At 42.8% G+C, this 19,037-nt stretch overlaps 2 protein-coding genes across 3 annotated transcripts in view; both read right to left on the reverse strand.

Moving 5' to 3' along the window:
• Positions 1-4,933: 4,933 nt before the first annotated feature.
• Positions 4,934-9,802, reverse strand: LOC106810235. The gene is made up of 3 exons (XM_014813523.1): positions 9,662-9,802; positions 9,134-9,184; positions 4,934-8,161 (listed from the first exon to the last, which is right to left on the reverse strand). Exons 1-3 carry the CDS (start codon positions 9,710-9,712, stop codon positions 4,934-4,936), a joined length of 3,330 nt encoding a protein of 1,109 aa, XP_014669009.1. The 5' UTR covers positions 9,713-9,802.
• A 2,511-nt stretch (positions 9,803-12,313) lies between these two features.
• Positions 12,314-19,037, reverse strand: part of LOC106810238 (cell growth-regulating nucleolar protein-like) — a 7,735-nt gene continuing 1,011 nt past the window's right edge. For both annotated transcript variants that reach the window (XM_014813527.1, XM_014813526.1), the window contains exons 2-8: positions 16,262-16,403; positions 15,216-15,330; positions 14,736-14,840; positions 14,433-14,516; positions 13,722-14,064; positions 13,267-13,376; positions 12,314-13,124 (exon numbers count right to left, since the gene is read on the reverse strand). In XM_014813527.1, coding sequence (XP_014669013.1) covers positions 12,978-13,124; positions 13,267-13,376; positions 13,722-14,064; positions 14,433-14,516; positions 14,736-14,840; positions 15,216-15,330; positions 16,262-16,386 — 1,029 coding nt within the window. In that variant the 5' untranslated portion in view covers positions 16,387-16,403 and the 3' untranslated portion in view covers positions 12,314-12,977. The remainder of the gene's footprint in view (positions 13,125-13,266; positions 13,377-13,721; positions 14,065-14,432; positions 14,517-14,735; positions 14,841-15,215; positions 15,331-16,261; positions 16,404-19,037) is intronic.

Below are 19,037 nucleotides of genomic sequence, written 5' to 3' on the forward strand. Positions count from 1 at the left end.
CACACAACACACACACACACACACACACACACACACATACATATATATATATATCGATATAAAACGATGCCGCAGATGCATAAATTGTGTGAATATATGTGTAAATATATTAATGCATAAACTGTAAGATGTTGTGTGAGTATATATAGAGAGATACAAGCTGTCGCAGGTGTGCTATAGCTGTCACGTCATGTATAAGGTGTGCTGCTCGTATAAGGAGATCAACCACCGCGGGCATGAATGAACTATAAGCGAATAATAAAATATATGCGTCATCAACATGTTCCACGATATATATATATATATACTTATATATATATATATATATATACGTATATATATACGATCTTTGATAACTACATGTTGACTACATCGGAAGGATACATTTGCAAGCGCTGCAGGGCTAGCCATTTGCACAGCATATTATAGTTTATTACATGCTACTGGTATATCACGTCCGCCTTCATTTGAACCTTTCCGATGAAATGGCAGCGAGACAAGCATATATGAATAAATTGTACATAGATATGTTGGAGATTTCTGTTTTCCTTAACACGTGTACACTTCGTGATACAGATGTAGAATAGATCAAGAAGTTCAATTGATTGTTGATCGATGAAGCCGAACCACAGTAGAGGGTCATATAATCAATCATAGGTCTATAGTGCTGTAGTCCCTGTCGCCACTGCCACAGATCAATAATAGTTCAAGTTCACTAACCTACTTGTAGTACGTGTTTTTACTAACTTTACTAACGAGTCTTTTCAGATTGGTATGGTCATATAGCGAGTATAGAGTGGACTTAGATCTGATGGGCTTAGATGCAGACATACCATATGTACTGACCTGATTCGATCAGTGTGAATGAAATTAAAAATAGCTGAAATAAATACACTTCATCGATTGTATAGCCTCCGTAAATTATTTATTTCCTAACTGGGAACACGCGTGTAAGCTACAACAGCTAAGGAGGTAGAAGTAACCGACGTATATAAATAAAACGCCACGCAGCAATTCTCGGGTAATTCCCCCGAAAATCCGCGTCCCCACGTGAGTCAACAGTGAACAACTCGTGCGCGCGTGATTCTTGACCACGAGGTGGCGCGCGTGATTGCATCATCATCCATCTCTGCACACGCTTCTCTGCCCTCGTGATTTGTAGTCAGCTATACGTTATCAGTCACGGCGAGCCTTCAAGCGTAAAACGCCGCTGTCCAAAGTACAAGACTACTCCCTATCAGCACGTGGGCCGCGTGTACGTGTCATCATCACTATGTACGTTGTCATCATTCAATATTTCCGTATCGTCTTATCAGATGCTATCTTAATTGTTAATCCACTTTAGATCCAGACGTCAATAGAGATATTGTACCTGCTCGTTAAGGACAGGTGAGGGATGTTATCTGTGCTCGCATTATCGCATTACCGTTACAAGGGGTTCGTTTTTTCTGAGATTAAATTCAGCAAGTTTTTATGTTTTTGCATCCATCGAAAGATTACATAGTATATCAAGTGTGTATGAATAGATAATAGAGAATAGGTTCTCTAATTCTCTACTCTCAACTATATCTCGTTATTGTTCATTGTTTCGAGACATATCGAGCTATATAATATTTAACAATTTATATCGATCAATATCGTACCGAACGTATATCAAGTGCGCATAAACTGCACAGCAACAAGAGTCTGTGTTCTCTTGAAAATATATATCGACCCATTATAGTAAAACAGCAGAGAGATGGCACAGAGATGTATCGCCACCTGCATCTTCAACAAGTTTTTTTTAACCTTATAGCATCGGATAACATATATAACTAATGAGTATGGGAAAATTATATATCTAATTATATAATATAGCAAGTAGAGAGACCGCAATTCCTACACTTGCAACGATAGCGTTATGGCCTGCGTTGTATTGTTTCTTTGTACCATGTTATATTTACAAAATGTTGTAACAAAAATTTGTCGCCCTTGACACCTATCCTACGGATCCCGCGTTTATGACGTATGTGTCTGGGATGTCTGGCCTACCGTGCACATCACGCGCGCAGACTACCCTAACAAAAAAACCCAGACAAGTGCACCGTATACTCAAAAAAATATAGGCGCCAACAAGGCACATTGTAGCCAGATAAAATGTCAAACGATGATGTGCACTCGTGCCTTAAACAAATTCAAAGACTGAATTTTTTGGTGGGTGGGATATAGGGAGATAGAGATCGGTGATAAGGCCACTGATATGTCACGGTATAACCCACCCATTGTAAATAGTCTAGAGACGGTAGCCTTGATATTGGAATTAACGTAGTCACAAGTCGTGATAAGTGTTTCCGGTATATGCAACATTGTATTCTCAGGTAGAAGTCTTGTAGATATATTGACCTTCATACGTACCACTGCACTTTAATATGTAACAGTTGTTAGACTCAGGGTTGTAGATACACTGAGAGGAAAATGTATATTACGAAAATATTTGTTTCAATGCAACTGTTGAGTTACGAATATGTTATTATTGTTTCCCTTGTGCGTTGCTCATTAATAATGATTTTAATTACCTATCCATTAAAAGAACAATATCCAAATATGTCTATGACCCATCCAAACACGATATACAAATATGTGCATTAGTTATTAATAATAAATTTAATTGCTTATCCGTTAGAAGAATGTTATTCAAATCTGTTTATTGACATTGTATAACGTAATTCGTGAAAAGTAGTGCGCTCCCGAGAACGAGTAAACGAGCCAGGACAGACAGGAAGGCCTTTGAAGGTACTTGATGTCTAACACATGTCGAACCCTCTAAGGCTTCTGACCACGTGTTGTCCGCAGCAATTGTGCCGGACTTGTTTGTGTTCATTAGGTGTCAAAGATGTTCGAACTGTTACTGTCAGGCTCTCCAGTTATTAACGGCGTTGTATTGACATACTAATACACAATTAAATCTACGTCTACGGGCCAAGTATACCCACTCTATTCCATATGGCCAACCTATAGTTGGCCTCACGGTACTATGAACGAGTGGACTGAAACTATAAGTCAATTAATCATATCAAGAGCTAATAATACCTAATGTAATAATAGGCATTATCAGCCATTGATCTAGCTCTAGTACTATAGCCCGCGTTCATTAACTGCCGCAGTTAATGAACGCGGGCTATAGTACTAGAGCTACCATTGATCATAATATAGTAAAACGAGCCACCGAAACACGCAGCATCTGGTAGATGCTGCCATCTACCGTTTAAAATTGGTCCGAATATAGCGGCAACGCAAAACTGTAAGCAGCTAGATGAAAGCAGATTCACGATACAATTTTGACCCAGAATGAAATGTCTCTCAAATGTCTCACCCAGCATATAACCAACCAACAACATCGGATGCCAGATATCAGATTCATAGGTAGATAGTGCAGAGCCATCAGCAGTACTGGCCTTTCTCAAGATTACGAGTATAATAATTAGTCTTTGTTTTTAGTAATCGTAAAAGCAAATACTACAAAAACAGCTTTGTTCTGTAACCTCTGGGGATTAGCTTCTAAACCTCTAACAATTTGCGAGACGCGAGCCAAATATAGCGGGGGTTTACTATGGGTCATCTTATGACTTCTATTTAACTACGGCAAATCATGCCTAACAATTGAGAGATATGTAGGTTCGGCAAGCGCCATGTTGTATATTCAGACTGTGTTATCGGACAAAACCATTAATTTTATTTCTCATAAAATGTATAATCACCAAATTCAGTATTTGTGCAATAACAACAATATAATAGCTTTATTTATACATAACTTCACGAGAAACATAACTTCGCGTAAGTATCTTGAATGAGATAACAAACAGTAAATGCTGGTGGCAGTAAAAACATGAGAATATATATATAACCTTTTTGCAATGTGAACGATACTTATTTTAGTATGCTTATTTACGATGAGTACGCGACACTATGATATTTATTCAGCTATAACCCTTTCCACCGACTTTCGATCTTTTCCAAAAACCTCAGAATTCCTGCGACTTTTTAAACCCCAATAAGATTTTAGTAGGCCAGTAAATATTTACACTATGTACACCGGTGTCGAAAAATCGAAAAATCGTTTTCGTTAGATTTTGGTGTTTGGTTAACTTGATTGTAGCCACTCGCAAATAACTTGACAAAGCCCATGACTCTTCAGGAGAGGTGAGGTGAAAAGGGCTACATGGCGTAATAACATGTGATAAAATAATGGATATATATAGTAGTGTGTAAAGCGATCTATAATGAGCATGCGTGCTGATGAGATATGGAGGCGAATGACGTAGACTGCAGTATGTGGCGCATTCAGGGCTGGATTGAGGCAGATAGAGGCCTATAGCTAATATATATATATATATACTATATAAATAATATATATGGGCGCATTCGCTGTTTTCGTGTTCAAATGACGTTCATGTTTCATTTTTTGACGCATCGATGTATTTACGCGCGGTAGACGCGTGTAAGAGATTTTTAAATTACTTCTCTGGGACGGGTTTGTAACGCAAAAGAACATAAAATTAGGTAGAATCCTCCTAAATGAGTACGCGAAAAGTTTGTGAGGGTTTGTGGCTGAACAGCCAATTACTACAGTCCTAATGCCGATATGTTCAGCCCTGGGGTGATGGTTTGAACGTTGACTGACTGACTATCAAACCTATATAGTTATGATCATGTTGATCAGCAGCACATTTCGTAAAAAATCGCGGTCTAAAAATTTTAGGCCCGCCACCAAATCCATCAAAGTCGTCTTGCAAATCCACCAGGAAACCCGGCGCGAGTCCACCACCAGATTTGATCCCTAAATGTACTATGTCCACCGAATGTCACACCTCTGCACCCATATAACCTCCAATACCACCCATGCCTGCCCTTTTTGTTTTGTTTTTTGTGTATGTGCCCGCCGCAATAACGCTTCCTAATACCCCGATTCCCTCGCAAATACGCACTCTTCCAGCGCTAATGGCCCGCCATATCCACCGCCAATACCCCCATGTCCACCTATGCCCCCATAACCTCCACCAAGACCGCCATGGCTACCTCCTATTCCCCCATATCCACCGCCAATACCCCCATGTCCACCTATGCCCCCATAACCTCCACCAAGACCGCCATGGCTACCTCCTATTCCCCCATATCCCCCGCCAATACCACCATGCCCACCTATGCCCCCATAACCTCCACCAAGACCGCCATTGCTACCTCCTCTGCCCCCATATCCCCCATCGATACCCCCATGTCCACCTATGCCCCCATAACCTCCATCAAGACCGCCATATCCACCGTGACTTCCCTCTATGCCTCCATATCCGCCTCCTACGCCTCCATATCCGCCTCCTACGCCTCCATATCCACCCCCGATGGCTCCATAACCTCCACCCAAACCTCCATAACCCCCACGACCCCCACCGTACCCACGATATCCGATGGGTCGACCGTATCCCCCCGTACCTCCGTGATGGATGCCTCCCGAATGCCCTCCAACCTGGCCGTCGTATCTCCTAATACCGAACGCACCTAGCTGGTCTACGCCCGTGCCCACTGCCCCGTACACGCTGCTGTAACCGTTAGGGTTGTACTGCGCGCTGTGGCCCGCGTGGTGCCCCGCACCGCTCCTGTACCCACCGAACGCTCCCGGTCCGCCATACCCGCTATAGCCGCGACCGCCGAACGGTCCGTAACCGTCCGATCCGTGAGGAGATCCGACGGCACCGTAGACGCTACCGAATCCGACCGGATCGTGATGGCGGGCGCCGAATCCGGGTTCGTATCCCCCGCCGTGACCCCCAAACGAGTGATCCCCGCTGCCGCCGAATCCGCCGTTATGCGACCGTCCAGGGGAACCGTCCGACCGGCCGTAGCCGCTGTCCGGTTCGTGTCCGACCTCCTTACGTGACTCCTGGTAATACTCCACCTGCGGCTGGCGGTCGCGTTGGTCCTTCCTGATGACAAAGTTGACCTCGTCGCCAAACGGCGTCATGCTGACCTCGACATTGTCACCGCTGCCGTCGGATCGGTAGATGGTTCCCTTCTTCCACACCTTGCCCGTGCTAACGACGCTCTCCCGCTGATGCGAGTTGTGCACGGGGCCTTGCGAGTAGACAATAGCCTGTAACGGCTGGTTGCCGTAGTCACCAGGTGCCTGCGACGTATCGACCGTCGGGTCCATGTCGTCGTATGATAGCGGATTGATGTCGGACGGTGGACCAGCGATCGGGGGCAGGTCGATGATGTCGCCGTTTCCTTCGGTCATCTCTAGGAGTTGTTCGAATTCAGCGGTGTCCATGGTGAACGATGGTGCAGGGGGTAGATCCACGATGTCGTCGTTTCTCTCATTCACTTCTACAGATGCTGAAACTTCATCTCCCGTCGTCGGCGACGCAACGTCGACGGTAGGTAAGTATATAACATCATCTTCTCCCGGCTCCTCGATTTCTTCAATTTCAACAGCATCTCCTGATGGAACACCAGCAAATGGCATTTCTACAATTTCCGCATTTTCCTCGACCGGTCCATAATTATCTTCAAAATTATCAGCATCTTCTGCCGTAGACAGCGACGGAACATAAAGAACAGCAGGTTGTTCCGTGACATCATCTTTCCCGTCGTTCTGATTATGATAATTGGACTGCGTTGCTATGGACTCCGATGGGCTTCTAATCGACGATGGTTCTAAAGCTATTGTTGGCGGCTGACTTTCCCGCGCAGGGTTAACGCCTACTACCGTCTCAACGCCTTGTCTTCTTGGTGCGTTGCTAACTATATTGTAATGCAAGCGGGGGCCTTCGGGGCCTTGGATGACGATATAGTCGTATGTTCTTCTGGAAGGAGTAGCAACGCCTTCGTTTGGACCGTATCCCTGTAGGTTGCCTCGTTGCCAGGTATAACCAGTCGCAACCATCTCCTCCTCCTCCTCCTCCTCCTCCTCCTCCTCCTCCTCTTCCTCCTCGTTTATCTTTTCGGGACCCGTAATCGATGTTTGTTTTGGTTGGCCATCGTCGTCGTCGTCGTCGTCGGCATCATCATCGTCGTCGTCGGTTTCTCTAACCCTTGAAATTTCCTCCACGATCTGAAACGGAGGTTGTTGTTGGTCATCGCTAATCAAGTTCAGAAGCTCAGCGACGTCCGAGGATGGCGCCACCAGCAGGGGAGCGCGGTTCACGAAAAATGGCCGCCGGAAGTCGAGACGTTCCCCGAGGCGCGCTTCTTCCGGGTTTCCGCCGACGTACTTACCTCTGTTCGTGCTGGGATGCGGCAAGGGGGCGTTGGGGTCGTGTTTAAACGTCGGCTCGCCCGCGTCGTGGCTCGGATGCTCCTCGTAACCGTACTCCGTTACAAACCCGGTCGTGACGACGTTAGAGTCTCCCTTGCCCCTGCGCGCCGATGGGTAATCTGCGTTGTGAGTAGACGGAAGACCGCGGTAGGGACCGCCGCGTGGAACGCCGTACGATCGCGGTCCCCCGGATCCCGACGACAGATCCTGTATGTTGTTTGTCCCGAATCCGATCGAGTGTTCGCGATACGGCGACGCCTGGAGGAAGTCGTTGTTGCTAAGGCCGATGGATGGACCGAGTTGCGAGGTAACGCCTCCGAATCCACGTCCCTGGTATCCCCCTAGACCCTGCTGCGAGGAATATCCGCCAAACCTCGGGTCCTGGTGCGCTGAGTAACCTCCAAATCTTGGTTCCTGGTGCGTGGAATAACCTCCAAATGTTGGTTCCCGGAGCGTAGAATAGCCTCCGAATTTGGCTCCTGGTGCCCGCCGAGCGGTGCCTGTATTCCTGGTCGGGAGAACCCTCCAAGCCCTATGGAGGACGCCCCAGAGTAACCTCCCAGCGTCTGTTGACCCTGGTCGGGAGTACCCCTCCCAATCCCTATCGGAGACGATCCGGAGTAACCTCCTAGCGGCTGATGATGCGATAACCCGCCCCGATTGGAAACTCGGAATCCGGAAAGTTTCGTCTGTTGTCCGAATCCGCCGCCGAACGGACCGGCAGAGCCAAATCCGCCCGCCGACGAATGTATACCGTTCAGCCCGCCTTGTTGGTTCTGTATGAATGCATTCTGCCTCTACCGAAGGCGACGGACTTTCACCGGCAGACGACAGAAAGTCGAGCGCTGCACTCGCCCGGGGGTATGTGCCGACCTGCAGCGAAATAAAAGTGACACGCACTGCAGTAATGGTCCTCTGAATCGATGGACACACGCGTGATCGATCTTAGTGGACCCCATTTCGAGCGCGCGGCACGTTGTAGGCGCTCTAATATATTCAGAGCTTTGTTGCGCGAGGCCACAACAGCTGCACGCATCACACGCCACACATACATATCACCACTACAGCACGCAACGAAACACGACACACACGACACACAACACACAGCACACACAGCCACACAGCACACACACACGCAGCAGCATTACATTAACACGACACCACGCAGCAGCACACACGACACCAGACGGCACAGCACATCACGATGCACGACACAGCATACGGATGACAGCACGCAACCAGCTCACGCGACGCACACACGCGCGCCACACGCACACACACGACACCACACACGACAGCACACCACACGCGCACAACACACACGGACATCACAGACACACGACACACACACACACACAACACCGACACTCACACAAACACCAAACACACACAGCACGGTACATGCAGCACACACACACACACACAAACTGACAGCAACACGACCAGCACACACACACAACACAGCACACACGAGCACACCAGCACACTAACAAGGCATCGGGCGTTTATATTATCACCCCGGTGACCCCTCGCGGCACCCGGTCACGACACGTAAGCAATTATGTCCTAATATACGCGACGTGAATAGGAACTAGATCAAATGGCCCACATTTCTACCTTTTCACACTCCAACGTCTAGGCCTAGCGGATTTCGCGTTACGAACACCCCGATGCGAATACGAAGATCTGATCTCACTATACGAAGATAGATTCTTCAAACGCGATAAAGATAATATGATGATTATTATTTGTTTGTTTCTTTGTTTATATCATTTTAAATAATAGTTTGATGGATGACAATACGTCAGTATTCGTTAGAATACTGTTCGTCAGTATTTCACTTACCAGGCAGCATAGCATGAGAAATCGCAGCATTTTGTACCTCCTCGTATCAAGCTAAAAAATAAACATCCGTATATTATCTATAAGGTCTGATAAAATGCATTAAAGATGTAGATATTGCACAATATGCACTGGAGTTTAAATTTTCCTTGTAACGTCTACGCGATAACGGATTTAATAGCGTTTGCAAGAAACTACGATCAAGAACGTAAAATCAATTGACAAAGAGAATCGAGTCCGTTACACTCAATTCACACTAATATATTTATAGATATAATGCACAATACTATTTCAGGTATTATATCATTAGAATCTTTCAGGCTATACATAGAAACACTATGCATGCTTCACACCATATCCAAGATTATTTCACTAAGAATTGGGTCCGTCGCACTCTCATCATATTGATACATTTATAAATTATAGCTATTATGAAGCACAATTCTATTTCAGTTATTATATAATTAGAATCTTTCACGGACATACATAGAAAAACTCTGCTTCATACTAATGTCTAAGATTTCACCTTACCTTCTGATGCTCAGAGTCAACTGCGAACGTGCGAAGAAAATCCACCCGCATGCAACGACGTCGGATTAGCGTGTGTCCGCAGCGCAAACCGATACACGCACGTACGCCGTGTTTGGTAACAGTTCACCTATAAGACATCTAGGTGTTGTATGTGTGTTGACCGTAACGAGAACACGCCCTGCTGCTGCTGCTGCTGCTGCTGCAGGAGGTATGATGGTGGTGGTGTTTATAGGAGTGTAATGCCGCCTACACGCCGATGGACCTGCGCGCGCGCAGCACACGACCACCACCAGCAGACGTGCGCACGCACGCACGCCGCCCCCACCACACGCGCGCGGCAGGACACACACACGGCGCGCACGCCCGCACACACACACACGCACGCACACACACACACGCACGCACGCACGCACGCACGCACACACACGCACGCACACACGCACGCACACACACACACACACACACACACACACACACACACACACACACGTGTAACGGTAACTGCATGACGGAGCTGCATATAAGTGGCTGGGATTAGGTGCCTATCGTCTGACATCTCGTCTGCCGTCATCAACGGTTACTAAACGGTAACGTACCAGCTCGGGTAGCGATTTCATATTGACGATGGCCTTACATATAGTATCCCTGTTTAACACGTGTCGTCAATGTATCGTATAGTTAATTAATATATATATATATATATACCTGGTTCGTGTTTAACATTAGTAGGGCCTATCGTTTAAGGTTGCGTATAGTAAATTAATATATACCTGGTTCGTGTTTAACACGTGTCGTTAAGGTTGCGTATAGTTAGTTAATATAATATATGTTGTTTTCGCGTGCCGTTGTACACATCGCCATGTTATGATAGGCGGTAAGAATCGTCATGCACACTGAGTAATTATAATAGGGATATACCTGAATGTGCATTTCACGTAATTGCACCTAATTTTACCTAATAATTACCAAAAATACGTCAACTTCGCGTGGCTGAGGGTACCAAAAGAAAACACGCATTCATCAAATATACCATCAGGTTTGTTCTAATTATTGTTAAATTAATAATATACTGACGTATCCGGTATGTATGTGTCCCGAAATCCCATACACACACATGCACGCACGCACACCGATACACGGACACGCACGCACTCACGATACACAGGACACGCACGCACGCACGCACGCACGGCACAGCCGCACGCACGCACGCACACCGATACACGGACACGTACACACAAACATCACACGCACGCGCACACGCATACACGCGCGCAGCCCCCCCCCCACAGACAGACAGACAAACACACACAAACCACAACTGCGCGCCACAACACACAACACCAGCAACGCACACACGCACGCACGCACATACGCGCGCGGACGACCTACAATGGCTCATAATAATACGTAATATAACGATACAAGACGTATATAATAGGTCACGTCTGCCATTAAATCCCCCATCATATTGCTACCGTACGTACAGGTAACCCAACCCAAGTCATATCTGCCAAAATACTTACTACATTTATAGGTTTTCTTCTAAAATAAATTAAATAGAGGTTGTCTAAATATACCTTAATCGTTATAATACCCATCAAATCGTACTGGTAGATTATTCGCAATACGCAAAGACATGCTCTACGAAATTATACTGGCCATCAACACGTAAACCCATTAGCCAATGTACACTTAATATATCAAGATAAGTCACGCGTCACTCATAGACGATTCATAGGCTTAGCTAACTTCCTTAATTACTTCTTATATTAGGCTCATTACTTTATAATACTTTTCCTACTTCACACATTCTTTACCGTGTTTTAATAATAACCGTGGAATATAACTATTATTATAACTATAATTACCGTGTTTTAATATGTGCAAACAATGAACTTTCAAATATGTGCAATATTATTCGTTGCTGCCGAGGTGAAATTCGCAACAGCTTTGCACCGCCAAACCGCTTACTACTATCACGGGTTAATAATGACAAATTTGTCATGATTAACGCACGCTACTATTTCCCAGCCGTATACATCACCCGCTGTCACGGGTAGCGGGGTAGGTAGTTAGTGTACCAGGTAACGGACCTGTACAAGACGCGTTAACTAGTGATGGTAGTTTAATTGTTTCTCTGAGATGTAGGGCAGTGAGCATTGACCCAATCCTGTGACTGATGCCTTTACCATGCAGGCACCGCGTTATTTATACTGCCCTGATGGCGCGACCCTACACATACGACTACACCGCAACCATGAACTAGAAAGTTCATCGCAGAGTTCAAAACACAAACGCGTACGCTACCCAAGAGATGTCATTCCGTGCACCAACGCCAACTACCGTCACACGCACGCGCGCACACAGACACACGCGCGCGCACGCACACACACACGCGCGCGCACGCACGAACGCACACAGTGAAAACGTTAAAAAAACTTGTTACCAACTTAGCGCTTAAAAAGTACAACCCAATGCAACACACCTGCTGAAGTATTATATATATGACAGTAAGGCACACACCAAAGTTTACATCGTCAATAAAGCAACATTATTATGGTAATGTTTTCGCGAAAAAAATTTACATTAGCCATCAGTTAAAATCGCCTGATAGTCCAACGATGTAATACGGAAAATAACATAAAAATATACAGTCACATCAACAATGCATTTATTATACAACACATATTCCGTATGATACACTGCTCATAATAAACTGTATGACGAAAGACAGCTAAACCAGGACAAAGACCTTATATCGAATGCCTTTAATAAAAAAGCTAGTATTATATAGTCCCCCAAAAACTCATAACACCTTCCCTACAAATATGTAATTGTGTGCAAATACATCAAGGTTGCATCTCATCATTTTTAAATATACTGCTGGTATTACTATTATATGATACGAACATGAAAACTAACAAAAACAACTTGTATACGATAATGCTATAGAATCTCTGATTTTCGTGTGTCGACGTTTTTGATGTTTATCATTCATATTTCAAATCAATAATCACCTCTACCTACAATACCACGACGGGTTTAACAGTCACAAACTATTATACACAATTTTTGTGTTATTTTAAAAACTAATGCAATGTCTGTACACGTGAAAATCCGTACATGATAAAATATAGCAAGTATTGTACCAATTGTACATAGTTTACGATTAAACTATGACAAAAAAGCAATGCAGAACCTGGTGAATTGATGGTTTGACAAAATTTTGCCTGAATATGATCATGATGTCCCAATTAAATGTATGAAAATATAAGTTTTCAAATGTTAATATCTTTACTAAGTAAAATATCCGTTAAGCAACAAGTTGCACTCGTTTCTTGTGTATACTGAATTTCTTGTTTTTGAGGACTTCACGACCAAACAACTTGAGGAGATCTTCATCAGTCATAGCTTCCATGTTTTCGTGTTTCTTCTGCTTCCGCACATAGGTTGCAATAACCTGAAGATCAAATACATTTTATATAGTAAATAACAGTTTGCAATTATCAACCGAAAATCGTATATTATACATGCAGTACAGACACTATTCTCAACAGGTTTTTTAATGGCTCTGTAAGAAAGACCATCTAGTTAAAACCTACCTTACTGCGTAGCAATTTGATCTTCATTTTGTGGTCAGGGGCTTCTCGTAGGGTCTTCTTGATGACCCTTTTCCAGCAGAACTTCTGCCCCTTATCATCTTTTTCCTCATCTGAGTATGGAGAGCGGAAAAAGAAATTATGAATCGGTCAGTTTACATTATGAAATTATAAAAAAAACTAAATTTAGATGAACCAGCTATGTAAGCCACTCGTTCAGCACACATGTAATTTAGGATAACCTCAAACACTCGATGAACAATCCATATTTTTGAATGCTACCACTATGTAGGCTTAACCTTTCACTAACGTGTATGGTATAACTATATAACGTGTATGGTATAACTATAAATGGTAGCCGAATTCAGCAATACTATTGAGATTTTATTAATATTTATAAACTATCTTTCAGGTCGATTTTAAAAATTCCTTATTGCTTTTGCAATTGATTCAATTACCATGCTTGGCTTTTTTCGATTGGCTATCTACTGGTTCATCATTCGTGAGCTTTCTTTTCTTCTTTTTCGTGTTAGATTCTGTTACTCCATTACTGGCTAAGGTTTCCTCTGTTGCTTTGTTTTTCTCTTTGCCAGACTTCTTCGTTTTCACTTTCTTAGCAGAGGACGATTGACTCTCCGTGATGCCAGTGTTCCCATTAGTTATCACAGTTTCTGCGTTCTCCTTTGTGCTTTTCTTCTTTTTTTCCTTTTTCTTTGCAGCCTCTGTACCTGATGCTGAATCAGCTGTGCTTTCACACGAGTCTACTTGTGATGCAGCCGGTTCCTTCTTCTGCTGTTCCTCCTAGAGACGATTAAACTTAATTATAGTAACGCGCATGCTACATGTTTCTGTGAGTATCTACACTCTATATCACATGCAAAATAAAATGTATATTCACTTGGTCCCTAAATGATCCTGGCTGAGACCCATCTTCATATGGCATTTGCAACAACAAAATGCTGCTGCATCTCTCAGCTAGTTATAGTCAATATAACAAGAGAAATTGTTCTTGCTAAGAAACAAATATGGTAATTACTAGTAACCACTCTGGGTAAAAGGAAAAACACAAGAAGCGTACTCATTTTAGTAAAAACAAATACAGTCTGGATTACTGAATACAAAATCCTGGTTATTAGCCAAAGTCATATTTTAATAAGACATCACTTTACCTCTTTTGGTTTAGCTGAGAATATCTCCCATGCTTGGTCGATGAGAGTAGCATCGTACACACGCACACTATTCTTGATGAAATTCTGCAAGTGCAAAGGATTGGCCGTAAGTAATGGTGTATACATGTATGCACACAGGTGCAAGCGATTTCGTTACAGTGAAATTAGAATAAACCAGAGAATGTCATTGGTTTTAATTCAGTAATATCATAAACTATTATGGCTTGCATAAAATAGCACTGCTCGCTACAATAATTATACAACATGTTTAGATATGCAAAATGTAATAATTAATAAACTTACTTCAAACTTTGCCTTCTTCCGGGGAATATTGGTAAACTCGACTATTTTACCCATTAGTTCTGCCACTCTAGGATTCTTCGCATTTATTGCTGCTTCTTGAACATTCTGTAAAGCATTGTTTAAGCAGTTTTAATATATAAGCACATGAATTTTCTCAAACTATACAGATTTCGAACACAAGCAGAATAACATTAATATTAGTTATAAAAGCCATTATAAACATCCATGTTGATCATGCTAAATTATAGCAATTGTGACCGATTTATTCTCATGACTCAACCAGTTTTCTACATACAAAGCTTTTATTTGAATAGAACCATTTGCCTTTAATAGGGCAATAAATTCCCCACATTTACGTGAACTGTTCATGATAATATAAGCCCACTGTCTAATCACACATGTACGTGTTGAGCTACTAAACTACATTTGTATACAACTTATAACATATATAAAGGCATATATTATGGATATTTTGCTGACCTGCATCCATTGTTCTTGTTTCGCCTCTCCTTTCTTGACCTTTGGCTTAAAGTCTTTGCCAGAGTATTTTTCTTCCTCACTAATACATTTGATATGCTGCTTATACTCATCTCCCCTGCAATGTTGAACATGCACTATGAATGAACTTTTATGCGCATTGTAAGTCAGTAAGCAGGGTGCGAAATTAACGCGAGTCCGGAGTCAAATACTCCCTGTTTTGACATATGCAGGACTCCGTGTAACTCCCTGAAAATTCTGCTATCTTTCCAGTTTGTTCCAGTTTGTTCGTTCCAGACCATGGCCTCGCGGAATTGCCGTATTTTTTCAGCAAATGTCCAAAGACAATTTGGCAGACGTGCAACTGTCATTTTTTCAACATTTTGCAACACACAAAATTTTGACATTATTAACCCCTGATATACCACGATACCTAAAGAAGTAATAAAAGGTCCTGCGTTCCTCATACCCGTGACATACTTATTAGCCAGATTGAAAAACAGCAGAAGCTGCCGGGTCAGAGACACGTTCTCCCAGAAAAAATATTATACAGTATGTACTTAGTAATAAAAATGGTCAAACAAATACCCTTTCGGCAATTAATAATTTTTACGAACTCAGTCGGTCTATTACTTTATATTCATCATATTCAGGCAGGGATTATTCACATTGTGCATTGATTCCTGCATATAGGTTGTTGTACCAGTAGCAAGTACTACCACTACTACTCAGAGGATGTATCCTGATACGAGATAGAGTTCACAATGCCATGCCATGAATATTTGTCCATCATCAGTGTCTGCATGTCCGCTATGTCATGCTGGATATCTCTCGCAATCCAGTCAATGTAGTTCAGTGGTAAGTACTTGGGTGCTTTTTTTGGGTAATTATATCGTGTGTGAAAGGTAGCAAGTGGTAGTTAGCTTTAGTTGACTTTGTGCACCCATCCGGCCACGAAAAGCTTAATACATTGCTGATCACACCCGCGCACCTCATTGGTATAGCAAGCTGTAGTTCTTATTGTTCATATATTTTACTTTAATACATACCAGAATTCCTTACTGCAGTCAACACAGGAAACGACTTGACAGTTTCTGCATTTTGTCATGCAGTGCTTGTCAACATCCTTTTTCTTCAGCGTCTCATTGCAGTTGTTACACGTGAAGAATACCATCCTAAATCTTTACTTTCCTGAAACACCGTAAAACCAGGAAAATATATATTAAACATAAAGTGAAGTTCTACCACTCACACCAACAGGTCTATTATTCTCCTAGGGTTATATAGTGAAAATTTACTTTGCACATCTTGTGTAAGACAGTACATCGTGCATGTAATGGGGGTATTCCACGTAGGTAACATATGTTGAAAAACCGTGTATCACTATATGTGAACTATGGGCGTGTTTGTTTGGTCGGATCCACGGATCTCGATCCACTGGATCTGTGGATCTGACTGTTTGTTTGGTCAGATCCACGAATCTGAATCCACCAAACCCGACCCTGCTAGCGAGGTGGATTCGACTATGTATTCATACTATCATACTATATATATATATGTATATATCAGAGGTTAATAATGACAAATAAATAATAATTTGTCAAAAAAAGTCAAAAAAGTTACACACACAAAATTGTCATTATTAACCCCTGATATATATATAGATTTCAAATTTGTAAAATGTTGATAAATTATAGCGTGATATCCTTCAGGTAAAACAGTAATGTAAGCTATTATCCAATATGGCGGCCCGCACCTCAGCCAATCACAGCTTGTTCTTTGTTATGAACCATCCTGTGATAGGTCACAGCGAAACGCGAACCGTTGAAAGTGAGTTTGCATTTGTTTGGGTTAGGGTTTGATCCAGTGGATCGAGATCCGTGGATCCGACCAAACAAACAGTCAGATCCACAGATCCAGTGGATCGAGATCCGTGGATCCGACCAAACAAACACGGCCTATGTATGTGTGTAACAAATTGAGATCATAGATGCATTAATTGTCAATCCTGCATTATTGGTGCATTCAGTGCACTGTTTCATGTATCTACTTGTGCCGTACAGCTAAGCCATTGTGCCGTACGTACTACTTTAGGACCCTGGTTTTAACGATGGGCTTATGATTGGTGGTAGAAATAAATTACACACCACAGTCCACATCACATGCACACACATACATGATACACTGTGTGTATGACATTGACAGTATTACTATTAGTATTAGGTTGTTAATGTTGTGTTGGCCAGTTGGGAATAATTTGATGAATGAACACATTAAATATTATTATCATACAGGAATGTTCCCACGCCGGGCGGCGCCGGGCGGCGCCGGGCGGTGCCGTTACTTTTGATTTCCAACCGGCACTCAAAAAAAATTGCCGTTTTCCGCCCGGAACAAAATTACATCAAATAGGACATCATCATTTACGAATGGTCCATTGAGTGAATTATTGTATAAATCATTCAACAACAAAGTGCTTAATTGCTGTTTGAGCATTTTGTTGTAATTAAAATGTACTAACTTATGTCACATGCCGCAATTATTAGCGATCATTCATAAAGCCTAGGACACACTGCGCGATTTTCTACGCTGGCCGCTTGCGATCGATATTGTTACTGTACATGCTAACACGACCCACATACAAAATCTGGGGGGGGGGAAGGATTCGATGTCTGATTACCCGGCACTCAACATTTTCTAGAAACATTCCTGATCATATGATTATATCTTTTGATACATGATACATGGGGCGCAAATCCACTTTAGGCACCTTAGGTATCACGAAGTGATGCAAAGATTTCTGTGTATCAACAACTGATGCACAGACTTTCCGTATATCAAGGAATGATGCAAAAACCCTAACCCTATTACCCCAAGTCATAAAGTATAACATTAGGTATCACAAAGTGTGTTAGGGTTAGGGTTAGGGTTAGGGTTTTTGCATCATTCCTTGATATACAGAAAGTCTGTGCATCAGTTGATGATACACAGAAATCTGTGCATCAGTTGATGATACACAGAAATCTGTGCATCACTTCGTGATACCTAAGGTGCCTAAAGTGGATTTGCACCGATACATCTATATGATCTATATGAAACGTGTAAAATCATTGCCCTGCTCATGTAATCATGTAGACCGAATAATTCTGTCCCATATAACCTTTTTTATATTTTGGTGAGGGTTATATTGGGACAAAACGGGGTTCATTGAAATTTCGTGAGATCGCATGCAAAATGCATGCGCTGCGAATGCGGCCCGTACGCCGCTATTGGCGCGAAAAAAACCCTACCGTTTCCTTCTACATGACTTTACCTTGCTACAGATATGTGTATACATTCACTTCAATCGTTATTCACTTCTTAAAAGATTGTTTTTCAGACACCCCGCTTCATTTAACTTTCGTAAATAACATTCGCCATTTACAAACAATCACACCAATCAGAGCGAGTCTATCTGCCCTCCTGCAGCGCCACAGATACAGGCGAGCAAGGGCTCCTTGCAAGCGAGAACCAGGCTATTGTAACACTCGCTCTGATTGATCTGATTGTTTGTAAATGGCGAATGTTAAATGAACGATAGTTTTTAATTTTAAAAAACTACAACAACCAATTACTATGAGGAAACACTGGTGGTAGCTAACGATACAAAGAGGGTTTACATTGTGACCATGACCTCGTGAAGTAGGAGGATAAACGAATAACAACAACAACAACAACAAAGTTACGAAAGTTAAATGAAGCGGGGTGTCTGAAAAACACTCTTTTAAGAAGTGAATAACGATTGAAGTGAATGTATACACATATCTGTAGCAAGGTAAAGTCTAG

This window comes from Priapulus caudatus, unplaced genomic scaffold (genome assembly GCF_000485595.1).
Source record: "Priapulus caudatus unplaced genomic scaffold, Priapulus_caudatus-5.0.1 Scaffold422, whole genome shotgun sequence".
Classification (NCBI taxonomy): Eukaryota; Metazoa; Priapulida; class Priapulimorpha; order Priapulimorphida; family Priapulidae; genus Priapulus; species Priapulus caudatus.

What these genes read in the sequence shown, in the direction of transcription:
- LOC106810235 (XM_014813523.1), bottom strand. Translation starts at nt 9,712, where the DNA reads ATGCGGGTGGATTTTCTTCGCACGTTCGCAGTTGACTCTGAGCATCAG. An exon ending in TTGACTCTGAGCATCAGAAG is followed by an intron (nt 9,185 to 9,661) that starts GTAAGGTGAAAT and finishes TTTATTTTTTAG; the next exon opens with CTTGATACGAGGAGGTACAA. An exon ending in TTCTCATGCTATGCTGCCTG is followed by an intron (nt 8,162 to 9,133) that starts GTAAGTGAAATA and finishes ATTTCGCTGCAG; the next exon opens with GTCGGCACATACCCCCGGGC.